At 34.5% G+C, this 26327-nt stretch overlaps 4 protein-coding genes and 1 pseudogene across 8 annotated transcripts; 2 read left to right on the forward strand and 3 right to left on the reverse strand.

Moving 5' to 3' along the window:
• Positions 1–1339: 1339 nt before the first annotated feature.
• Positions 1340–2213, reverse strand: LOC107904300 (oligosaccharyltransferase complex subunit OSTC). The gene has a single exon (XM_016830622.2). The coding sequence runs from the start codon at positions 2062–2064 to the stop codon at positions 1537–1539; it is 528 nt and encodes a 175-aa protein (XP_016686111.2). The 5' UTR covers positions 2065–2213; the 3' UTR covers positions 1340–1536.
• A 761-nt stretch (positions 2214–2974) lies between these two features.
• On the forward strand, positions 2975–7993 carry LOC107902483 (serine/threonine-protein kinase TIO-like; annotated as a pseudogene).
• A 56-nt stretch (positions 7994–8049) lies between these two features.
• Positions 8050–11146, reverse strand: LOC121229715 (pentatricopeptide repeat-containing protein At1g79540). Its single transcript, XM_041114614.1, has one exon. The coding sequence runs from the start codon at positions 10915–10917 to the stop codon at positions 8515–8517; it is 2403 nt and encodes an 800-aa protein (XP_040970548.1). The 5' UTR covers positions 10918–11146; the 3' UTR covers positions 8050–8514.
• Positions 11147–12564: 1418 nt separating this feature from the next.
• Positions 12565–13399, forward strand: LOC107904298 (oligosaccharyltransferase complex subunit OSTC). The gene has a single exon (XM_041114615.1). The coding sequence runs from the start codon at positions 12675–12677 to the stop codon at positions 13200–13202; it is 528 nt and encodes a 175-aa protein (XP_040970549.1). The 5' UTR covers positions 12565–12674; the 3' UTR covers positions 13203–13399.
• A 2113-nt stretch (positions 13400–15512) lies between these two features.
• Positions 15513–26027, reverse strand: LOC107904297 (serine/threonine-protein kinase TIO). 5 transcript variants are annotated; one of them, XM_016830620.2, is made up of 23 exons: positions 25893–26027; positions 25469–25603; positions 25312–25386; positions 25105–25197; positions 24950–25024; positions 24748–24840; positions 24466–24529; positions 24259–24343; positions 24045–24117; positions 23820–23888; positions 23645–23725; positions 23356–23437; positions 23110–23262; positions 21973–22111; positions 20959–21130; positions 20478–20579; positions 19850–20398; positions 18581–19726; positions 17932–18162; positions 17265–17408; positions 16972–17052; positions 16675–16863; positions 15513–16007 (listed from the first exon to the last, which is right to left on the reverse strand). In XM_016830620.2, exons 2-23 carry the CDS (start codon positions 25556–25558, stop codon positions 15759–15761), a joined length of 4035 nt encoding a protein of 1344 aa, XP_016686109.2. In that variant the 5' UTR covers positions 25559–25603; positions 25893–26027; the 3' UTR covers positions 15513–15758. The 5 variants fall into 5 exon arrangements, 4 of the variants coding, with proteins under 4 accessions (XP_016686109.2, XP_040970550.1, XP_016686107.2 ...); XM_041114616.1 differs by having other exon boundaries at positions 18581–19735; positions 20959–21142; XM_016830618.2 differs by having other exon boundaries at positions 18581–19735; positions 25469–26011.
• Positions 26028–26327: the final 300 nt, after the last annotated feature.

The raw sequence follows: 26327 nt of genomic DNA on the forward strand, positions 1-26327 counted from the left end.
AAAAATAATTATAATTTCAATAATTAAACAATAATTTTTAATCCAAGGGTAAGACAGTAAATGTATACCTATGCCTTGTATATTCATAAACATAAATTTTGTCAACCAAACAATGTAATGCTATTGCTTATCTACTCTATTCAATAAACCAAACGATACCTATTACTCTTCTATTCTATTCCCACCAATTACATTCTTTATCTATTCCATGCCAGTGAACCAAACATGATGCAAGTATTTACTAATGTGTTTGATTAAAGGCACAAGGAAATGGGGATAGAAAGAAACTAGTCAAATAGCCTATCAGAAGATTCCTATCGGCTTTAGGCCTCATTTGGTTTGCATGGGAAGGGCAGCTACAATGTTCGAAGAGGTGCATGAGTTCAGTACTGAAGCAGTTATGTGCGTTCTCAGTGCCCTACAACCTTTCCCATCGGCTGCAACAGATTGAACCAAAAAAATAAAGAGCCCCCATCCCCCTTTCACTTACCTTTCAATTGTCTGCTTTCTAGTGCAGGAAAAACTTCATAGCCCTTTCTCTTTCTATGCTAGCAGTTCTAATCCAATAGAATAATATTTAATATGATAGAATCAGCTAAACATTTTATTCAAATAATCAAACTTTAACACATTTCATATTATTAAACATAAAAGAGCAAACAAGTCATAGAAAACGATGAGAGGCAAGACAACATTTTCAACAAAACAGCATGAGTTAAAACAACTGCACTTCCATAATGCACTCACAACATAATCAAATTCATCATTTATTCGTTTTGATTCAGTTTTAGAACCATAAATTTATAAAACTGAAATTAGAATAAGCAAAAACTAAGATATGGAGCTAGAGACTTGCCTTCAGGAAACTCAATACGCAGTAATGGAAACAGGGAGAATACAAACTGAATTGAAAAACAATAGCATCAAGCTACCATTCAGAATTATGATTTTATCAACTTTGCCCTCAGAAGTAGAACAAGTCTAAATGTTTCTCTAAATCCACTTTAATCTGAAATTCTACTAGCTAGGTCAAGTGTTAAAAGTTTAAAATAAAATCCACCAATGTAAGGTGCCCTAAATCATAAACTAGAAGTTGAATATGAGCATATACTGCAGGCAAAAGCAGCCATCAGAAATACCCAAGTTGAAGATCATCATCACGCACAAATGCCTCTTTCTCTTTTCCCTAATAAACACTGAATCCCTTCCCTTAATTTCGAGGCTAACATGGCGAGTTTGTTTTGGAAAACCTATTTGCATTGATTGATCCTACTCGCAGTAATCATAAACTGAAGAACAGTGGTGATTTAAGAATATAAAAAATCAATCAACAGATGCATTATGTTCAACTTGTTAATCCATTAATCGAACCGAGTTGCCATCAAAAGCTTCAAATCTCAAATCCGTAAATCAATGGCAAATGAAAATTTTAAACCACCAGATTCAGGTTCTTCAATAAAGAAGACACAAAGAAAGCAAAGCAACATTGTTCAACTAAAGTGAAGACTATAAGTAATAGCTAAGGAATTATTATCTTCATCTGAGATAACCAGGGATCTTGATGCGAATAAAGAGCGTAGTCATGACATAGGCAATAACAACGGAGGAGATTCCTGCAATGGCGTAGGAAACCTTGACACTCCTAGCCCTGTTTTTATCAAGGGCAAGATCCAGGAGGACAATCCCAATGCCACCAAGCACAAACATAAACCCAGAGGAGAGTCCTTCTATGATGTACTGACCATTGACTCGACCTGGAAGGAAAACAACAGGTCGGACGGCGCCAGTGGCAGGATCTTGGGTAGAGCCAATGCCAGGGGGCTCCACGATGACGTCGTAGACGAAGCCGGAGACCACCATGAAGTAAGTGAGGAGGACGAGAGAAAAGACAGTCATGGCGGAAGGAAGGGAGACGGAGGGGATCTTGAGGCGGAGGCGCGGAGCGCGAAGGAAGGAGTAAGGGACGACTTTCAAGATGTGGAATAGTGGGTCCATTGAGAATTGAGAGGATGCGTCAGCTGCAGCGACAGCGCCGGCAGATTGGGTATCTGCTTTCGGAGCCATTTCTGTTTTTCTTTTTCAGTCCTTTCCTATCTGTGTTTTGATCACTCGGCTCTTAGGGGTTTGGTGATATTTGGAATGACGATGTCCGATTAAGGAGCTTTGTTTCTTCATATATTTACGGCTAAACTACAAAATCCATCCCTTCCATTTGAGTGAGTTTATGTTTTAGTCACAAACTTTAAAAACATTAGGCATAATGATTTATTGGCCCTCAAACTTTAAAAAAAATTATTTTAGCCCTTTATTTAATTTTTCATCTCTTTTAGCCCTTAAACTTGCATTATTTTTCAAATCACGCCAAAATTGATTGAAAAGTTAAAATCTGTTAACTTTACTGACGTGCAAACACGTGGATGCTACGTTAGCAATTAATTTATTTTTAAATATAAAAAATTCAAAAAAGTATAAAAATTAATTTTTAAAAATTATTAACACGGCTAAAAGAGAGAAAAACGTTAATGCAAGACTAAAATTACTTTTTTTTGTAAAGTTTGAGAACCAAATAAGTTATTATACCAAAAAATTATTTTATGATCATTGTTAGATTATCACAAATAAGGATTTCCCGATCCACTAATTTGAACCTTGGAATGTGAATAACAAAGAGGAAAGACTGAGATTTTTTCCCTTAATCTTTGTAAGCTTGTTTCTTCTATTGTTGTGATTGTTCTTGTGCTCTATTTATAACCCTCTCATGAATTAATAGTCATTTTGTGTTGATAGAAATCAAATTAAGTCGTTGGAGTCATTACTATGACCATTAAATGCACTTGTAGAGCTAGAGGTGCTTGTACCAAATTCTTTGGGGTCTAGTTCTTTTGAATCGATGATCGCAAAATGTTTTAATATCTTATCTACATATGAATCTTGTGATAAAGTTATTACCATACATCATTTTCAATAAGTAGAATGTCTACGTATAAAATGAGAAAAACCACATTTCCATCCTTAATACATTTGTACATGGCCCCCCATTGTATTATGTAGATTTCCTTTATTTATTCTATCTCAGTAATGCTTTTACAAATGGTTTTCAGGCACCCCATTGTACATGGCTCCAGAGCTTGTGCGAGAACAGCCCTACAGCCACACTGTTGACCTGTGGTCTCTTGGAGTCATATTGTATGCACTTTTTTTTTCCTTCTAATTTTATAGTAATCATCCTTTAATTCGTTTTTTGCTAGATGAATCAGATTTTGCCATCATGTCCTCTATCTGTTGTTTACACTGAATTGAACCCAACCATAAATTTGGCAGGTACGAATCATTCGTTGGGCAACCTCCCTTTCATACGAATTCAGTACCTGCACTCATCCAGCACATAGTTAAGGTATGAATTATTCTTGAACATCCATTTGTTAAAGAAACATTGGATGAAGTAGAGGCCAGGGTAATGCATCTGATGTCTGCAAACTTTTTTTTTCCTTTTGTTAAACGAATTAGACTCTTTGTTTACTTACTCTAAAGCAGCAGGAGTGCATGCTGCTTGCAAGGCCAATTGTGTTTTTACCTTGTATATAAGAGTTCATTTTTGAATAGTGAAACATTCTAGGAGGTGCGTGCTACAACTGCTACAGCCAGGCAATCTGATTTTGCATTGAGGAGTGATGAAAACAGTATCCAGACACCAAATGGTATATCATCCCTTTTGACAGCATTGCATTCGATTCTTATTTGTGATATATTGGTTCTACCTTTTTTAACCATCATTTACTACTATGTCACAGGTAAAGAAAATTCTCCTGCTGCTTCAGAGCCTTGTAATGTTCCAAGCCTTCAGAGTGATGCTAAAAAATATAGTCCTAATACAGTCCAGGGAAATTCTGCACTGCATGACGAGTTTCCTGGATTTTCAAATCCCAATGATGTTAAACAGACAGGTAGACTGTTATGATATTTCAGTTCCTATAGTGCATTAGTGAATCAAAATAAGGGATGGTAAAAGAAGTTTGCAAGAATCAGAAAAGTTCGGGTGGGTTGTGGAGAAATGGGAGAACCAGGGAGAAAGATCAGGGAGGGTCAATAGGGAAGAGTCTCAAGTCAATATGCCAAGATTTCAAGAATTGATCATCTAAAATATACTAGAAGCCCAGGTAAAAGAGCTACATAAAGCTAAAACCTAAATCCAATATAGATGGAAATCACCAAAAATAACAATAATTCCCTAATACTTGGACAATATGCAAAAAGCTAGTTAAATAAAATATAGACTAAATAGTAAAATCTTAAATCTTCGATAAAAAATATATTAAACCATAATATATAACAAATTACAAAATCTAACCTTAAGTTCAAGCCACTCCTCTGCATGATGCATTGGTTAGTGGAACATGCAAATATTAACCTACTGTTGTTATAGCCAATCTTATTGTCTCTAGTGTTAGTATCCTTTAGCTTATTATCTCTTTGGCTATTGATTTTGCTCTATACATCTCATTGTTCTGGCATATTAAGTTTCAATTACATTTAGATATTGGTACATCTAGCTTCAATTTGTGATACTTCGACAACGTGAAAGAAATAACTTGGTGACCATTTTTCTCTGATGCTCCATTTGCTGTTTTGTTAGTTGTTCTTCTGCAAGTTGTCATTTTTTTTCATGTAAATGTAAGCTTCCTTTTGTTAAGTGGGTTACATATTGTAATGATAGCTGTAAACAACAAACCTTTTCAATATGGGTCAAAGCCTTTATGATGAAGTAACAGATGCTCTATAGAGAAATTTGCCCTCGTTTCACTCAGGAAATAGTAGCATCTTAACCTACTATCCACTCTTATTGTCTCTACTTTTAGTGTTCTTTAGCATATTATCCCTTTAGCAATTGATTTTTCTCCATACATTTCATTGTTCAGGCAGATTATGAGTTATATATCTCTCCAGGTAACTTGGCATTAGACGGATTAGAAAACAACTCTCGCACAGTTAATGGGGCACAAATTATTGGTCAGGAATATGAAGCCTTGGCACTTATTTTCCTTCCAACCAAAAAATGGTCAGAAGGATCACAAAATGCTAGCAGGTAATTTGTAATCTTGAGTTTATGGTCTTCATTTAGCATTTTGTACTTAACTTGATTCCCTGTTGTTTGTATTAGTAGCAAGTAATCATGGCTTTCCTTTTTTTCCTCTCTATTTTCTGTTTCTTGTATGGAGCATTCCTCTCTATGTTCTCATTTTGTTACTCTCATTTTGTGGGTCTTAAAATGCTTGCAGGACCATTCCTCTCTATTTTCTCATTTTGTGGTTGTTTTCAAGACCTTTAGTAGGAAACATTTTTAGGAACTAGTTTCTTTCCATTTGATGGGTGCTGGGTGTTCTTTTCTGTTCTTTGCACTGGTCTCTGCCATGATCTGGATACTAAACCTTATCTTTATGTATACTTGCTAAGCAGAAAAACTGAACCTGGAAAGGGGGGAAAACGGGTGATATTTTCTTAGTGAAACATTAGCAATCAGCATAACAAAGAAAGTAATTCTACTTGGTAAAAGGAATACTTAGTATTTCCAAGCGTTAAGGTTAAACGTATCTTTCAAATTCCCGTTTCCTCCAATTGCTGATTGCTTATTGTAATCCTTACCAAATTGGGTAGATAAACACTTGATCCTAGGAAGAAATGTTGGCTACAATGCTGCTCTCCCATTTGGTCTTTTTGTTTTTGTCATTCCACTCAATGTACATTTCCTTGAACTGAATACCATATGTCCATTGATTATTTGTTAAATTCGTTTCTCATTTTATAGTGACTTTTACGGGGATCAAGATATCCTCCATTCAAGTCAGTCTTTGAGAATTCTTTCTAATTTAGTTGCAGCTGGTGCTCTCCAGTCTGGCGGAATACTGGATGAAATAATGTGTGAACTTCTTAATTTCACTGCCATTTTAGTTGGTTTGAATCATCTGATGTTAATGAGTAAGTAGCAAACGTATATGGCTAATTCTATCTAGAAATTTCTGTTCCCTATTTCCACTACCTTTCATGTACCATACTGACGTAGGCTTGTGTTTCATGCATAAAATGGGACATCTTCATGCTTTGATTTTGAAAATGGCTGTTCATTTTCTTTGTAAACTATAATCATGACGCTTCCTGTGTTTTCTTTTTCCTTCTAAATGCAGCCATATTTCTTTGTTTTCTTCTGTCAAGTGAATGGAATTTTCTCTATGTTTTTCTGAAAACAAATGACTATATCATAAAAAGTTATTTAAGAGATATCTAAACATTGATCACAAAATTGTTTACAAAGTCAAATACATATTTCTGTTGTTATATCTGGCTGAAACATTTCTGGTTGCTTCTGCATTGTTTTTCTGTTACTAAAATCCTGTTGGCAGAAAATAATGGAAGTGATGCTGCCACTTCCTGTTTCAAACACTGGGTTGTCTTAGTTGAAATTTTCTCACAGGTATAGTTTTCTATGGTTTATATTGGTCTCTTCCAACATTTCAGACACCTTTGTAAGCTCCCTCATTTTATGAATATAGGTTGTACGCCACATTGAAGATGCCTCTGGGAGAGTTTTCTCTGAGTCTTGTGCGTGCATCACAACTATATTAGTTAGAGTGTCTCAGGGTCTTCAAGCATGTTCTTCGACTCAGGCTCCTAAGGGAATCGCCTCTCCCTCTGTGATTAATGAATCATTGAAACAGATTTTGGACGATGCTGTTACGTCCCATTTAGTGGACCATCTATGTTTATGTTTAGCAACTTCAGGTGCAGGTCTTAGTTCTGGATACACAAATATGCTGCTTGCTGCTTGTGAAGCATGTAGGGCTATCTGGTCATTGATGGATGCTCACGAAATCTTTTTTGTGAAGGAAAATCCCAGTTTGTTTCACTTGGATGCTTTGCGGAGTCACTCTTTGGCTCGACTTGACATCAGAGATCATGCCCGTGGTTGGCTGGCTGGAACAGTAGCAGCGAAAGTCGTTGATGCAGTAACTAGGGCTTTTGTCAGATCAAAATCTGTGCAGTTTGCTATTGTCAATTGCCTTCATCAACGTGTAGAGCCAACATTATCTGCTGCTATTCATGTACTTCTTCCTCTAACTGAAATGCTTCCGTGCTGAGGAGCTGAATGCTTAACATTTATTTTATATTGGCTAACCAGTGTAGCATAATATATTAATATATTTCTTTCTTAGCTTTTTCAGCTTTTCTCGAGATGTTGCCTACACAATGGCATTATTCTAACTGTTCTTTGCGGCCTTCCCAATTCCCTACCTGTTACTATTGTTGTTAACGGTGGAGCCGACGGTACCATTGTCTCAGAGCTATTCTCTATATTATCTTTATGTTCATCGTTGAACAAAAATGCACAATCAGAGATGAAGTGTAAAATAAGTGATCCTCCTGCCTTGACTCTGCATACATGTCTTCTCCTTGCTACAATTGCGCAGTGTTTAAACTCTACTGGAACTCTGCAATATTTATGCTTACAACCTCCCCAAAGAAGCAGCTTTCTCGACTTACTATACTTGCTCAGCTTGTTTCTTCTAAAGATACAACTATAACCTCATTACAACCTCATTCTGCATCAGCTATGCTGGCTCTTGCTTCCATTCTATCACTTGAAGGTGGACTCTGCCATATCTGAAATTGCAGTGCCCTTGATTCCTCCAACTAGCACACTTTGTGATCACCTTAAAATTTCCTCAGACTGTGAAAATGATGTTTGGCCTACACCGAAGCTGTTCTCTCATATTGGCATGGTTTTAGGGATGGATGTCTAGGCTTGTTAGAATCCAAACTGGAATGGGGAGGACCATTGGCTGTACAGCAGTTGATTGCAAGTGTTATCCCGTTACTTCTTATTAATTTTTTGGCAAGCAACTATTCAATCGCTTCACATCAAGGAATTGATAGCCCAAATGATGGAGTTGGCCCATCCCCTATAGGTTTAACAACACTGATCCCTGCAGCACAATTATGAAGTAAAGAGAACATTTACAAAGAAAGATTATGGCAATTAACTCAATGATGAAGCAGTTTTATTCATGTAAATTAACTTTTCATTCTTTTCTGACATAATAAATTTACAAACTAATTCAGTGTACAGTCACAAGGATGCATACAAAAGTTCAATGTCATCCATTTTCTAAAAACTCAATTCTTGTTATTCTTGAATCAGTCCACTGAAAATTGAATGCCAAGTATTGAAACCAAAGAGTATACAACAGGGAAAGAGTGATGAAAAGAATAAATGTGACAGGCTCTCCTTCGTCCTTGTTATACAAGGATTACATGAGGAAATCGTGCAAACAGAATATTGGTGAAATTCAGGCTTGAAGATCATTACACTGAACTAAAAGCCTCTTAACCAATTTCAATGAAATGAAGTATTGATCAAAAAATAGGAATCAACCACATCAATCCTGAGTAAGTTGAGTCAAAAGCCTCCGCAGTAGCCAAAAGATATATATTACACAACTTCACGTAACAATAGTTGAAAATTCATCCAGGTGCCAGACTTTTCGTTTCCCGCGCGTGTCGATGCATATATAAAAGAGATTTTGTAGTTTTATGAAGGTATGCATCCAAATCATATCTCTGCAAGTTCATTTTACTCAAAAGATCAAAGGCATACATCCTTTTATCTTTAGAGCGAAGAAGAGACCTAAGCAGATAATTGCAAACTCGAGGCATTAACTTGAAACCCTTCTCTAGAGTATATAGGAACACGTCAGCTGCCTGGTCCAAATTTCTTTCTTTGCATAGAGCAACTATCAGCTTTACACAACTAGGAGGGGAGACAACAACATTCTTTTCATCTAGAATAGAAAATATCTTTAAAGCTTCTTCAACTCTTCCTGCTTGACAGAACCCAATAAGGAAAATTGTATAGGGTGCTAAACTAAAATTATTTAATTTGAAGTCCAGATCGAGCAAACCCAGAATTGCCTTTTCTACTTCACCCTCAACAAAATATTTTTCAAATTCTTTCATAACTGCATCTTCCTGACCAGGACGGCTGCTCAGATAACTCAACCAAAGATTAAAAGCTAATGAAACCTTTCCTCTTCGACAAGACCAAGTCATTAGTGATCTATAAACTGCCACACTGGGTTTACACCCATTCTTTTCCATTTGATCAAAGATTCTAAAGGCATCCTCTTCTCTTCCAGCCTTCTGCAAACCATTAATAAGAGTTCCATAGGTCACACTGTCAGGAGATAGCCCCTTGAGTTGCATCTCCTTGAAGAGCTTGAAAGCACCATTAATGTTGCCAGCATTGCAAAATCCATGGATCAATATGTTGTAAGTAAAGATGTTGGGTACATTCCCACCGTCAGCTAGTTGCATAAGAATCTTGAATGCCTTAAGAACCCTTCCAGACTCATAAAGTTGGTCGACCATAGTTTGTAGGCTTGAACTGTCAAGAACTCGAGAGGATCCATGAGAAAGCCGAAGAAACAATGAGGGATTTCTCCCTATTTCCATTTTGTAAAACAAAAGGTTTGCTTTGTCAAGCTGACCGGCCTTAGAAAATCCATGAATAAGAGAATTAAATGTATGAACTGAGGGATAACATCCAAGCTTTTCCATCTCATCAAAAATTTGCTGAGCCTCCCCAACCAAACCATTCCTGCACATACCACTAATTAGAATTGTGTAAGTGCAGGTATTAGGAAAGCAATCATGGCTTGAAATCTCAAGCTGAAGAGCCCGTGCTTGATCCAAAAGACCAATATCACAAAACCCTTTAATCACAGCATTATAACAGTAGGTATCGGGAACTAAACCTCTTTCAGTCATCTCAGTCAGCAACTTCATTGCATCGTCAACTTTGCCTGCTTTTGATAATCCCTGGAGCATTATGGCATATAAAACAACATCAGGCTCAACATTCTCCTCCGACATCTTTGTATACCATTCATGGGCTTCCTCGTATCTCCTAGCTTTAAAAAAACTGTTAATAAAACTACTATATCCACGTAATCCAAGTACAAACCCGTCTTTTTGAAAAGACTGCAAAAGTGCGAAAGCTTCATCAAGCCGACCCAACTCACAAAACCCATTAAGCAAAGCATTATAAGCAACAAAATCAGGGGAGCACCCACTATCTTTCATCCTACCTAACAGCCTACAAGCATCATCAGCCCTATCTGCTCGACACAAACCCGAAATGATTATGGTATATATACACCTATTTGGCTCTATACCCCTCAGAGTCATTTCATCAAACATCTTAAGCGCATCTTCAGTTTTCCCATTTTTACACATACCATTCAGCAAAATACTAAAAGTAGCTCTATTAGGCTTATAATTAGACTTCAACATCTGATTGTAAACCGCTAAAGCTAACAAAAGGACCTTCTTACGAATCATAACATATAATATAGCATTAAAAGTAAATAAATCAGGATTGCAATCAAAATCTTTCATCTTCCCAAAACACTCCACAGCTTTTTCCTCGAGACCAATTTTAGAATACCCCGAAATCAAGATCTTAAAGATGTTGGGCACGATTACAACCCCGTATTTCTTGACTTCCTCAAGAGTTTGCCAGAACATATCGAAGGCATTGTCCTTGCGGAGAAGCATGTCGAGGACGAGTTTTTCGGATGCAGAGCTGCGTAGACGCTCTCTCTGTGTTGCCCAAATGAAGAAACGGAAACCCAATTGAGGGTTTGGTTGGTCTTGGATAATGGAAGTGACAATATCCGGAGAAAGGAAAGGAAGCAGAGGTTCCAATGCGGGTTCCATGGGGTTAACAGTACGCAGAATGGAGTGGATTTCATTGGAAACAGAGAAATCTTGGAGCGAGAAAGAGGGAGTGAAACTGAGAGAATGGGATTTGAATGTCTTGGAAGAAAAGTGAGTGATTGGGCGGACAAAGAGAGATGGCAATTTCATTACCGAACAACAAGATCAAGGGTCTATAGGCCGCGGCGGAGAAGAAGATTTTGCCAGTGATGCACACTTCGACGGTGGTGACTCTTCAATAGGTTGGAGTTGGAATTATTGGAATAGATTGGTCCTCAACTTCACCACTTTTCCCAACTTGGCCTCTGCACTTTTCTTTTCATCAAATTGGTCCCTGAGATTGGCATCTGTTACATAAATTCATCACTACCCTCCGTTTGTTTTTAAACACGAAAATGGCAGTGGAGATTCATACGTATTTTCTTTTAAATTATTTTAAAACTTTTAAAATAAAAATTCAAAAAAAAACAATTTTTAAAATATAAAAAGTAAATAAATTATTAAAATTCAAAATATAAAATATAAATTTAATTTAGTTAAATGAAAAATGTTTTTTTAATTTCTATTTATTTAACTTTTAATTTTTTATCTAATTAAATATTTATTTGAACATAAAAATAATTTAAAAACTAATTATGGATAATATAGATAATTTTTTATTTAATTTAAATATAAAATTTTTAATACATATATATAAATTACATAAAAAATAATTGCGCCACTTGTCATGATTATAGTGTGCATACCTTGTTATATTAAATATATTAATTTTTTTACTCGTGCCACGGATTAATTATATATATTAATAAAATATACTATATTTTTTTAAAATAGTTTACCACTAAATTTTAAAAGTTGCAAAATTGTCACAAGGTAAATTTATTATTTACAGGTAAATTAAAGAAATATGTCGTTTTTCTATAAAATTTATCAGTATATGTCGTTTTTAGAGAGAGAAAGTAAAGATGCATTTTATGGGGCGCGTCTTCACTGAAATCACACCCCTGTAGGATGTGCTTTTATTGGAAATTGATAACTCAGCTCTGGTTAAATATTACTGTTGTTGTCCTTGAGTCTCGGGTTTATTTTCTTTCCTACTCACATTTGTATTTTTTATTTCATGTTGTTTCAAACGTTTTTTATTTTATTTTTAATTAATATTTTTAACACATTATCTATTTTGGTTAGATGGTTAGATAATTGTAAATCTATCCTTAAGTCTTTCGTTTAATTCATTTAATAAACATTTTAATATGTATTTTTTTATTTTAGGTTGTTTTAAGTTTTTTTTAATTAATTTTTTAATTAATAAATATATTTTTTTATTTTTAATTAATATCTCTTTTATTTATAAAATCAAATAATAAATATGTAATTATTTTTAGAAAAATATCAACTAATTCTTTTGATGTATTTTTCTTTATATATAATATTTATATATCAAATATTTTTTTCCTCCATCGATATTTTAAGTATGGTATTTTTAATATGGATTGAAAAATAAATATTATATATATAAAAATTATATTTACTAAAAATAATGATATTTATAATAATTATTTAATTTTATAAATAAAAGAAACATTAATTAAAAATGAATTAAAATAAAAAAACTTGAAAATAATATATTTATTAATTATAAATATTAATTAAAAAAACTTGAAACAACGTGAAATAAAAATTATGTATTAAAATGTTTAAGTTATTAGCTTTAAGTGAAAATGTGTCTTATAAAGCTGATATTTTTCAACTAACGTGGCTAAAAATACATTATATTAATTTAAATTAACTTAGAAAGGAATATTTTTTTTTCTATTTTTTGGATTGTATCATTCCAAATATCATCAAACCCCCAAGTAAGAGCATAGTGATCAAAGCACAGATAGGAAACGACTGAAAAAACAGAAATGGCTCCGAGAGCAGATAGCCAATCCGCCGGCGCTGTCGCCGCAGCTGACGCATCCTCTCAATTCTCAATGGACCCAGTATTCCACATCTTGAAAGTCGTCCCCTACTCTTTCCTTCGCCCTCCGCGCCTCCGCCTCAAGATCCCCTCCGTCTCGCTTCCTTCCGCCATGACCGTCTTTTCTCTCGTCCTCCTCACTTACTTCATGGTGGTCTCCGGCTTCGTCTACGACGTCATTGTGGAGCCCCCTGGCATTGGCTCTACCCAAGACCCTGCCACTGGCGCCGTCCGACCTGTTGTTTTCCTTCCAGGTCGAGTCAATGGTCAATACATCATAGAAGGACTCTCCTCTGGGTTTATGTTTGTGCTTGGTGGAATTGGGATTGTCCTCTTGGATCTTGCCCTTGATAAAAACAGGGCAAGGAGCGTCAAGGTTTCCTACGCCATTGCAGGAATCTCCTCCGTTGTTATTGCCTATGTCATGACTACGCTCTTTATTCGCATCAAGATACCTGGTTATCTCAGGTGAAGATAATAATTCCTTAGCTATTACTTATAGTCTTCACTTTAGTTGAGCAATTTTCCTTTGCTTTCTTTGGGTCTTCTTTATTGAAGAACCTGAATCTGGTGGTTTAAAGTTTTCATTTGCCATTAATTTACGGATTTGAGATTTGAAGCTTTTGATGGTAATTCGATTCGATTAATGGATTAACAAGTTGAACATAATGCGTCTGTTGATTGATTTTTACATTCTTAAATCACCACTGTTCTTCAGTTTATGATTACTGCGAATAGGATCAATCAAGGCAAATAGGTTTCCCAAAGCAAACTCACCATGTTAACCTAGAAATGAAGGGAAGGGATTCAGTATGTGCTCATATTCAACTTGGGTATTTCTGATGGCTGCTTTTGCCTGCAGTATATGCTCATATTCAACTTCTAGTTTATGCTTTAGGCCACCTTACATTGGTGGATTTTATTTTTAGCTTTCAACACTTGACCTAGCTAGTAGAATTTCAGATTAGAGAAGCATTTAGATTTGAGATAAAGTTGATAAAATCATAGTTCTGAATGGTAGCTTGAGATGCTATTGTTTTTCAATTTAGCTTGTCTTCTCCCTGTTTCCATTTTCGCGTATCGAGTTTCCTGAAGGCAAGTCTGTAGCCCCATATCTTAGTGTTTGCATATTCTAAAACTGAATCACAACAAAGAAATGATGAAGTTGATTAGTTACTCTTATTTGGCACTTGTGAGTGCATTATGGAAGTGCAGTTTCTTTGACAATGCTGCCTTGCCTCTCAAGCTTTGCTCTTTTTTGTTTAATAATGTGAAATGTGTTATGTGATTGTTTGAATAAAAAGTTTAGCCGATTCTATCATATCAAAATATTGTTCTATCGGATTAGAACTGCTAGCATAGAAAGAGAAAGAGAAAGAGAAAGCACACAATTGAAAGGGAGATGAATAGGGGTGAGCATTCGATCCAGTCACTTGAAATGAAATTCAAGTTGAGTCGAATCAAGTGAAATTGTTCAAGTTGTGTAAAATAAAAATATTATTACAGATTAATTAATTCTATATTAGAGCACACAAATTTGAAACTATATATATTTGAATTTTTTTAAAGCAAAATAATAATAAAAATAATGTACTTGAATACGATATGATAAATTTGAATTATTAATTAGGTCTTAAAATTATTATTTTAGAAAAATGTTAGAATTGTTCTTTTTTATATTTTTTTAGAATTTTTATAATTTTCTAAAAATATAAATTTTGAATTTTTGAAAATTATTTTGAATTATTTTTATATTTTATGTTAAGAGAGTCTAATTTGCTTATTTTTTAAGTTTTTAGAGACAAAAGATATTTACACTAATTTATTATTTGAATTATTCGAGTTATGAACTCGAAATTTAAATCGAATTATTCAAGTTAATTCGAATAATTCAATTTAAATTTTAAAATTTTTTAAATTTTTTTAATCGAATCAAGTTTTGTTTACCCTTAAACGAGACTGTTTAGATTTTTGATTCAGTCTGTTTTGGCCGATGGGAAAGGTTGTAGGGCACTAAGAACGCACGTAACTGCATCACAACTTTAATTAGATAAAAGAGTTACTTTGGAGAATATTTTCAATTTATTTTATTATTTTTTATTTTAAACATTGTATTATCCTTTAACTTTTAAGAACTTTGTTTTAAAAATAAGAATAAAATTTTATTTAAAATTTTTCATGATTTAAAATTTACTTTTCTCAAACAATCTAATTATATCTCATACTTAATTTTAAATATAATATCAAAGAAATTTTATCACTTAAGTTCAATACCTAATATTTTTGTGCTTAGTTTTTCAACTTATCAAAAGGATTACTATCTTTGAATTTTATATTTGTACTTATATTATATTTAATTAATTAAAAAAATATAACCACTTAAACCCTTTCTTAACTTTTTTATCAAAATATCCAATCAATTTAAAAAATACTATATTTATACCTATCAATCTAAAATAATCTATATTAATATATATTGAACAATTGAATTTTTTTATGTAAAATAAATAATTAATTTTTAAAAAAATTATGTCAACTTGATATACATGATCTATAAACATAGCATGAAATATGATGTTAAATTATTAAAATATCAATTGTATAAAAAATTACGAAAAAAATATAAAAAAAAAACTACTTTAATTTTACACTGATTAAGTGAATCTCTCCGATTAAAAATTATATATATCAAACTTTAAATTTTGCTTATGAAGATAAAAACTGGGGAATAGATAAAATACTAAAATACTAATCATATAATATATATATCACATATAGCAGATTGAACAAAATCAAATACTATAATAGTATTATACTAGCATAAAAATACAGATGCTTCACGGTGTCTATACCTCTGAAAATTTCTTGCATGACAAGATTCAGAAGCATTTGCTATATTCTTTGGGTTTTTTAAAGGCTCAAACATTACTGACCAAGGAACTACGGTTGATGACTTCAGTGGAAATCAAGTTGATAAGGTCAAAAGAACTGACCATTAAGTAAAACATCAACATTTTACCTTCACCAGTCATGATGCATCCGTAACTTTGCTCACAATAGCTACTGCAAGCTTTACAATGCTTGATTCCGGGGATTGCCGAAGCCGTCCTATCACCGGGAACAACTCCGATGAACGAAGGAACTGTCGGCAATTTGGATATGCGCACATCTTTCCCAGTGAGAAAAGAGCTATCTTTAATGGTGACTCAGTAACTGCATCCTTTTTGCTTGGATTTAAAGCAACTGCTGAACAATCAGCTACCAATTTTAGTAATGCCTGTCGAAAAAACAAAGCAGGAGTCAATGTTCGAGTACTCTTGACCAATATGATGAATTTGATGGAAAGAAATAACATAGATGTGTTCTTGAGCCAGGCTTATATTTATAGTATTAGTATATTTTATATTGACTTAAATTCGACCTGATCTAAAATATAAATCTTTCAATTTGGCCTAAGTTCACCCATATATATATATGATTAACTTGAATTCATTTTAAGCCAACTCATATTTTTTTTATATTTTTAAAAATTAAGTTATTTTTTAATTTAAGATTCAATAATTTTTTTCTTCTATTAAAAATGTAAACATAAACAAGTTAACATATTATTTAATTGATTATATATTATTATAAACTTAATTTTATGATATAAATTACATATATATAAAATTGAATAATATATTAAAAATTATCAAACAGTCCAAGGTGGATTCAAACTTAATATTTTTATCCAAACTTTCCTAATTTTGAATGAGCTTTAGAGCTTCCACAAGTAACCTAGCCCTTAAACAAATCTAGAATAACTAAGCAAATAAGTCTACTTCTTGGTGCTTAGAGAGCTTACTAGAGACCATATAAAAGTTCTGCAATGCTTCCCTACCTTGTTAGATTTATTGTTGTCAAATATTCACGAATAAGCGAGACTAGAGATCAATGCAACATACCTGTATGGCCCCCTTGGAGATGATTTCTTCGCAGAGCTTGTTAGAGTTGCGCACAAGATTACTCAGTGCACCTGCAGCATTTGCTTTAGTCTTGTCTTCTTCTGCTGAAACCAGCAGCTTTGCTAGTTGAGGTATTGATCTCCTCAATTCTTCGTACAACATATCATTATGGTAGGCAGCATTTCCAATCTGCGGAAACAATTAATACTCGGCTTTAAGTTATATGCGTATATACCATAGCCACGAGCTTATAACATGCTGCTGTTAAATTTCATAATGATTAAGAACATATCGTACTGCAAAACATGCAAATTTCCTTGTCCGTCTGTCTGGATCAGCACATCGATCAATAAGGAGCCCAATGATGTGATGTCTTGCCTACATAAATGAATTGGTTAGTCAAGAATCAGACAACTAAAAGCCTGCAATATAAATTTTCATTCGATGACCAATAATAATGAAATAATCACAATATCTCCAACAATTCCCGAATTCCTACGTAATGAATTTTAAAATGCTAACAAACATTGTAGAATAATGGTTCTTACAGTTTACCACGGCCACAAAGCTATGCGTTGTTTGGTACTTACCAGTGAATCATAGAAGTATGCACTATGCCGACACATGTTGCCTAGAGCATTGCATGCTTTGGCACGAACATTGGGATCTTCATGAGAGAGAAAGTCCCGTAAAGTGTCTAAAATCAAAGCCCCATTGATGAATTCATAGAAACCCTGCATAACCACATTATCCAAATTTTAGTCAGAGCACAAGCTTCTGTTACACATTCACGATTCATCTCCCTTTAAAGAGTATATAAATACCAGCAAATTTACATTTATGTTTCTTTTTAAGTGAACTTCAGAGTATATAACCCAGTTCATGGAAGACAATCATTTGTACCCCCTAGAAGTTCATATGAATCAAACAAAAATATGGTACAAACGGGGAAGGGGTCAATTAAATTATTTCAGGAATTGATGGATCACATTAAGGAGTTGAAAGAGTAACAACTCAACCACACTGACAAATGGCTCAATCGTCGGAGAAAATTAAAATATCACCTTCATAAAACTGCTCGAATAGGAAGAAAGTTTTCATGTTAAGTTGCTAGAAGACCCAATCATTCAAATTTGGGAAAACGTGTCCCTCAGCTTTGTGCTCTAGAAAGCTAAATTTAATCATGGAAAGGACCTAAGAGTCAGCATTTGTATCTGATGATGCAGCGGGAATTGTTTAATAAAAACATAACCTGACCTTATCCATACGAGCTAAATCAGACACAATCATCAAAGTGTCAAGTGTGGCATCTCTTGGACTTGAATCAAGCAACCTTCTCATTCTATTTGGATCCAACAACCCTTTCCCTACAAGTTGGACTGCAAGTGGTCGATGTCCTACCATTTTGGCAAGAAAGGCAACAGTTCTTCCCAGATCCTTTGACTCTAATTGATCCAAACAACGAAGAACTATGCCAGGAACTCCCACCTGAGAAGTTCAGAAGATACTAAATGAGGAAAGTACAGGGTCTCAATAACTCAAGGCCATATTAGTACTGTAAACATCATCCACACTAAACTAAGATTGGGAAAGCAGAAAATCTCCTCAAACATGTGCTTTTCCACGACCATTTATTCTGGGCTGAGGGGACAAAGCCATTAAAGAAATAAGAAATTATCTCTACAAAAAACTGAGTCACTTATTTAAAGCGTGTACAGTCTTGTGCATTGAAGGGCCACGTACAAGTTATAAGCTGCATCAATTAGCCAAGCACCATTCAGCTAGGGAGAAAAAAGCTCATTGAATGGCACATTTTCTCATGATAACCCAACAAGAAAGCAGGCAGGGCAGCAGCCATCCTACTCCAACCTATGTCCTATAAAGAAAGAAATAAACAGGATCTAACCTCGAGGAGGATTTTAATATATTTCCCCATATCTTCCACAATTGCTTTCACCATCTCCTTGTCTTCCTTGCATACTCTCTCAGCGGGTGAACCCATGTTGAGAATGAACCCACTATTTACTGAAGCAGTAGCAGCTGGCAACCCAGGAGCATTTTGTACAGCAACAAAAGGAAATGCTAAGAAATCAATTACCGTATTTATTGTATCTCTGATTCCATCTTTCCCTCCACCAGGCCCAACCCAGGACCTGACAAGCTTGAGATGAACATCAGATATCAAACTACAGATGAGCTTCATGTTCTCACTGTTGAGCAAGGTTTGCCGAAAGGTTAGTACTCCACCTGAAAGGCAGTAACATATCGATGAAACTGCCCATACAACTCCTATAGGGGATAGGCCAACTCCATCATTTGGGCTATCAACTCCTTGACGTGAAGCGACTGAATGGTTGCTGGCCAAAAAATTAATAAGAAGTAACGGGATACCACTTGCAATCAACTGCTGTACAGCCAATGGTCCTCCCCATTTCAGTTTGGATTCTAACAAGCCTACACATCCATCCCTAAAACCATGCCAATATGAGAGAACAGCTTTGGTGTTCTTAGGGCCAACATCATTTTCACAGTCTGAGGAAATTTTAAGGTGATCACAAAGTGTGCTAGTTGGAGGAATCAAGGGCACTGCAATTTCAGATATGGCAGACTCAACAGACAGTCCACCTTCAAGTGATAGAATGGAAGCAAAAGCCAGCATTGCTGATGCAGAATGAGGTTGTAATGAGGTTATAGTTGTATCTTTGGAAGAAACATGCTGAGCAAGTATAGTAAGTCGAGAGAGCTGCTTCTTTGGAGAGGTTGTAAGCATAAATATAGCAGAATTTCTTCCAGTAGATTTTAAACACTGAGCAATTGTAGCGAGGAGAAGACATGTATGCAGAGTCAAGGCAGGAGGATTGCTTATTTTACACTTCATATCTGATTGTGCATCTTTGTTCAACGATGAACATAGAGATAATATAGAGAATAGCTCTGAAACAATGGTACCATCGGCTCCACCGCTAACAATAGTAGTAACAGGTAGGGAATTGGGAAGGCCGCAAAGAACAGTTGGAATAATGCCATTGTGTAGGCAACATCTTGACAAAATCTGAAAAATCTAAGAAAGAAATGTATTAATATATTATCTACACTGGTTAAACAATATAAAATAAATGTTAAGAATTCAGCTGCTCCTTAGTACAGAAGCATTTTCAGTTAGAGGAAGAAGTACATGAATAGCAGCACATAATGCTGGCTCTACACGTTGATGAAGGCAATTGACTATAGCAAACTGCACAGATTTTGATCTGACAAAAGCCCTAGTTACTGCATCAACAACTTTCGCTGCTTCTGTTCCAGCCAGCCAACCACGGGCATGATCTCTGATGTCAAGTCGAGCCAAAGAGTGACTCCACAAAGCATCCAAGGGAAACAAACTGGGATTTTCCTTCATGAAAAAGATTTCATGAGCATCCATCAATGACCAGATAGCCCTACATGCTTCACAAGCAGCAAGCAGCATATTTGTGGATCCAGAACTGAGACTTGCACCTGAAGTTGCTAAACATAAACATAGATGGTCCACTAAATGGGACGTAACAGCATGGTCCAAAATCTGTTTCAATGATTCATTAATCACAGAGGGAGAGGCAATTCCCTTAGGAGCCTGAGTCGAAGAACATGCTCGAAGACCCTGAGACACTCTAACTAATATAGTTGTGATGCACGCACAAGACTCAGAGAAAACTCTCCCAGAGGCATCTTCAGTGTGGCTTACAACCTATATTCATAAAATGAGGGAGCTTACAAAGGTGTCTGAAATGTTGGAACAGACCAATATAAACCATAGAAAACTATACCTGTGAGAAAATTTCAACTAAGACAACCCAGTGTTTGAAATAGGAAGTGGCAGCATCACTTCCATTATTTTCTGCCAACAGGATTTTAGTAACAGAAAAACTCTGCAGAAGCAACCAGAAATGTTTCAGCCGGATATAACAACAGAAAAGTGTATTTGACTTTGTAAACAATTTTGTGATCAATGTTTAGATATCTCTTAAATAACCTTTTATGATATAGTCATTTGTTTTCAGAAAAACATAGAGAAAATTCCATTCACTTGACAGAAAAGAAAACAAAAATATATGGCTGCATTTAGAAGGAAAAGAAAACACAAGAAGCGTCATGATTATAGTTTACAAAGAAAAGAAACAGCCATTTTCAAATTCAAAGCATGAAGATGTCCCATTTTATGCATGAAACACAAGCCTACATCAGTATGGTACATGAAAGGTAGTGGAAATAGGGAATAGAAATTTCTAGATAGAATTAGTCATATACCTTTGCTACTAACTCATTAACATCAGATGATTTCAAACCAACTAAAATGGCAGTGAAATTAAGAAGTTCACACATTATTTCATCCAGTATTCCGCCAGACTGGAGAGCACCAGCTGCAACTAAATTAGAAAGAATTCTCAAAGACTGACTTGAATGGAGAATATCTTGATCCCTGTAAAAGCCACTGTAAAATGAGAACTGGCTTTAACAAATAATCAATGGACATATGGTATTAGGTTCAAGGAAATGTAAATTGAGTGGAATGACAAAAACAAAAAGACCAAATGGGAGAGCAACATTGTAGCCAACATTTCTTCCTAGGATCAAGTGTTTATCTACCCAATTTGGTAAGGATTACAATAAGCAATCAGAAATTGGGGGAAACGGGAATTTGAAAGATACGTTTAAACTTAATGCTTGGAAATACTAAATATTTCTTTTACCAAGTAGAATTATTTTCACTTTCTTTGTTATGCTGATTGCTAATGTTTCACTAAGAAAGTATCACCCGTTTTCCCCCCTTTCCAGGTTCAATTTTTCTGCTTAGAATGTATACATAAAGATAAGGTTTAGTATCCTGATCATGGCAGAGACCATTGCAAAGAAAAGAAAAGAACACCCAGCACCCATCAAATGGAAAGAAACTAGTTCCTAAAAATGTTTCCTACTAAAGGTCTTGAAAACAACCAATATATGAATCTAAAATAAATTAATCATAGAACACCCACAAAATGAGAGTAACTTTTTAGATTTATCATAAACCCTTAGCGATTTCACATTCATATTAAGCCAAAATATTGTCTTGCAATGGAAATTGATCATAATCTCAACACGCAACCTAAAACTAAATTGTCAACTGACTTTGAGTATGGTTTGCTACGTACAAGAAACAGAAAATAGAGAGGAAAAAAGGGAAAGCCATGATTACTTAGCTACTAATACAAACAACAGGGAATCAAGTTAAATACAAAATGCTAAATGAAGATAATCCATAAACTCAATGTTACGAATTACCTGCAAGCATTTCGTGATCCTTCTGACCATTTTTTGATTGGAAGGAAAATAAGTGCCAAGGCTTCATTATCCTGACCAATAATTTGTGCCCCATTAACTGTACGAAAGTTGTTTTCTAATCTGTCTAATGCCAAGTTACCTGGAGAGAGATATAACTCATAATATGCCAGAACAATGAAATGTATGGGGAAAAATCAATTGCTAAAGAGATAATATGCTAAAGAACACTAAAAGTAGAGACAAGAAGAGTGGATAGTAGGTTAAGATGCTACTATTTCCTGAGTGAAACGAGGGCAAATTATAGAGCATCTGTTACTTCATCATAAAGGCTTTGACCCATATTGAAAAGGTTTGTTGTTTACAGCTATCATTACAATATGTAACCCACTTAACAAAAGGAAGCTTACATTTACATGAAAAAAAATGACAACATGCAGAAGAACAACAAACAAAACAGCAAATGGAGCATCAGAGAAAAATGGTCACCAAGTTATTTCTTTCACGTTGTCGAAGTATCATAAATTGAAGCTAGATGTACCAATGGCTAAATGTAATTGAAACTTAATATGCCAGAACAATGAGATGTATAGAGTAAAATCAATAGCCAAAGAGATAATAAGCTGAAGGATACTAACACTAGAGACAATAAGATTGGCTATAACAACAGTAGGTTAAGATTTGCATGTTCCACTAACCAATGCACCATGGAGAGGAGTGGCTTGAACTTAAGGTTAGATTTTGTAATTTGTTATATATTATGGTTTAATATATTTTTTTATCGAAGATTTAAGATTTTACTATTTAGTCTATATATTATTTAACTAGCTTTTGGCATATTGTCCAAGTATTAGGGAATTATGGTTATTTTTGGTGATTTCCATCTATATTGGATTTAGGTTTTAGCCTTTTTGTAGCTCTTTACCTTGGTTTCTAGTATATTTTAGATGATCAATTCTTGAAATCTTGGCATATTGACTTGAGATTCTTCCCTACTGACCCACCCTGATCTTTCTCCCTGGTTCTCCCATTTCTCCACAACCCACCCAAACTTTTCTTATTCTTGCAAACTTCTTTTACCATCCCTTATTTTGATTCGCTAATACACTATAGGAACTGAAACATCGTAACATTGTCTACCTGTCTGTTTAACATCATTGGGATTTGAAAATCCAGGAAACTCGTCGTGCAGTGCAGAATTTCCCTGGACTGTATTAGGACTATATTTTTTAGCATCACTCAGAGGGCTTGGAACATTACAAGGCTTTGAAGCAGCAGGAGAATTTTCTTTACCTGTGACATAGTAGTTAATAATGGTTAAAAAAGGTAGATCCAATATATCACAAATAAGAATCGAATGCAATGCTGTCAAAAGGGATGATATACCATTTGGTGTCTGGATACAGTTTTCCTCACTCCTCAATGCAAAATCAGATTGCCTGGATGTCGCAGTTGTAGCGCGCACCTCCTAGAATGTTTCACTAAAATTAAACTTCAATGTTCTTTGAATTTAAAAAAGAAAAAAACGAACAAGTTTCTCTTATATACAAGATAAAAACACAATTGGCCTTGCAAGCAGCATGCACTCTTGCTGCTTTAGAGTAACTATACAAAGAGTCTAATTTGTTCAACAAAAGTAAAAAAAAAAAAAAATTGCAGACATCAGATGCATTACCCTGGCCTCTACTTCGTCCAATGTTTCTTTAACAAATGGATGTTCAAGAAGTGCGGGCCATGTCAACCGACTTTGAGGTACCTGTTTCAAATTATATTAAAAACAAAATCAAGACTTCACTTTGAAAGCAAAGCTAACGCCAAGAAACATATAAATTTTTCATCAAAAAGAAAACCTTGTTAAGCAATCCCTTCAGAAAGCTTTTGAAACTTGCACTCATTTCGTCTGGGTATTTGACTGGATCCTGAAATATTGCTGGTAAATTAGTGTTTCCTTGGCATACCACATTTTAAAGTTTGGTAAGGCAGAATCATACTTTACAAAAATATGTAACTGTGCCTTAATAATGCTCTGAATGAGGATTTGAAAAAAAAAAAAAAGGACTTATCATATTATGTACCTTAACTATGTGCCGGATGAGTGCGTATACTGAATTCGTATAAAAGGGAGGTTGCCCAACGAATAATTCATACCTGCCAAATTTACGGTTGCGGTTGGATTCAATTCAATGTAAACAACAGATAGAGGACATGATGGCAAAATCTGATTCATCTAGCAAAAAACCAATTAAAAGATCATCACTATAAAATTAGAAGGAAAAAAGAAGTGCATACAATATGACTCCAAGAGACCACAGGTCAACAGTGTGGTTGTAGGGCTGTTCTCGCACAAGCTCTGGTGCCATGTACAATGGGGTGCCTGAAAACCATTTGTAAAAGCATTACTGAGATAGAATAAATAAAGGAAATCCACAGAATACTCTCTAAATTGCTTGAGTAAGAAGAAAGTTAAAAGGGCATGTAGATACTAATATCAGGCACCTTTTATGGATCGTAAAACAACAGTATTAGTGGACATTGCACGTGCAAACCCAAAATCACAAAGCTGCAATAATTGAAAGACTGCATAAGTTACAAAGAAAAGAACGAAGAAAACTTAAAGTAAGCCTAATCATTGAGTGCAACATGAATATGGAAGGCATACAATTTGCCTGATGATTAAAAATTATATCAACTCCAAACTCAAAAAATCAGAATATGACTAGTCATCAAAGACATTGTTAAATCACAACAGAGCACTTGCATATCAACTAACTAACCAACCTTAACAACAGAGCCAGCACCAATGAGAATGTTTTGTGGCTTCATGTCACGATGGATGATCCGGTTGGAATGCAAGTAGTGCAATGCCCTCACCTACATGATAACATCCAAAAAGGAAAATCTCATGTTAAGCAAACCAGTGAGCTTGAAGCCAAAAATCAAACAATTCCATTTGATGGTAACATTTTTAAGTTGAAAGTACCAATTGCTTTGCAATTGCTTGAACTTGTTCCTCAGGAAGGCACTTATCATCCTCTAGAATCTGAAATAGATCACCCTACATACCAAGAAATTCCACATTACTATTTGTCCAAATCAATAAGTTATGCCCATCATATATAGAAAGGAGATCATTACTTGCGCAAATTCAGTAACAACACAGAATTCCTGTTGGCTCTCGAATGAATCAATCATTTCAATGATATTTTCATGCTTCAACTTTCGCAGAATCTGCAATGCGTAAGAGGCTAAATCACAAATTACAAGAACAAAAAAAAAAACAAAGAAGCAGATCAAACAGCAAAAGCATTGATAAATCTTACTAGAAAAAGCATTAGGGAATACCTCAATTTCCTGTCTTAAATTATGAATGTCCTTCTCAGTTTTTCCATGCTTCATTATAAACTTCATTGCTACAGTCTGATATTGAAAAATATGCAACAAAATTACAAAAAAATGATACAAAAATTAATAAAAAGTAAAGAGAAAATTTAAAATTTACCTGGCCAGTGTATTTTCGCCTTCCTTTGTATACTTTACCGAAAGAGCCTTCACCTACTAGCTCTATCACATGGTACTCTTCAATTCCCATCCTTTTAATTCCACGATTTTTACTTATCTGTTGTTTCTATTCAATCTAAACAACAACGAAAAAAATAAGTAACTAAAATCGAAAAAATCAACCTGGAATTAGAATTATTTTCGAATTTCAAGATGAACAGACAACATAAACCCTAAATCTACTAAAAAGTTTCAAAATGTAGCACTGTTTGAGAGCTGAGAAAGGGAAAGAAAAATTCAAAAACGGCTTCTTTCTGTTTTTCATGCATTCAATCGGCGATCAAAAGTTGCAACGGAGAGAACAAAAAAATTTAGTAAAATGAAATAAGAAAAAACAAATGGTGAAAGAGAAAGGGGGAAACTACTTCAGTTTGAATCAGCGAACAAAGCAAATCTGGAGAAAGTTCGTGAGAAAGTTTTTTTTTTTTTTTTTTGAGAGAGAGAGAGAGGGAAAAATTTTTGAAAAAACAAAAGTCGAATAAGAGAAAAAAGATTCCCGCTTCTAACTTTTCAAATACAATTATTTATTTATTTATTTATTTGTTTATTATCATTTTAATTTTTAAGGCTTCATTTGGAATTTAATAATTCAAGTAAAAATAAATAAATCAATCAATCAAAATTATTAAAGAAAATAAATATATAATTTAATTTTAAAAATAAAAAATCATCCTCTTTGGAATAGGGTTTAATACATATTTTGGTCCTATATTATATACAATTTTTTTAGTTTAGTACTTCAAGATTTTTTTTTTTGGTTACTTTGGGCCATGTACTTTTATTTCGTAGGTTTAGTTCCA

Source organism: Gossypium hirsutum, chromosome A05 (genome assembly GCF_007990345.1).
Source record: "Gossypium hirsutum isolate 1008001.06 chromosome A05, Gossypium_hirsutum_v2.1, whole genome shotgun sequence".
In the NCBI taxonomy this organism is placed as follows: domain Eukaryota; kingdom Viridiplantae; phylum Streptophyta; class Magnoliopsida; order Malvales; family Malvaceae; genus Gossypium; species Gossypium hirsutum.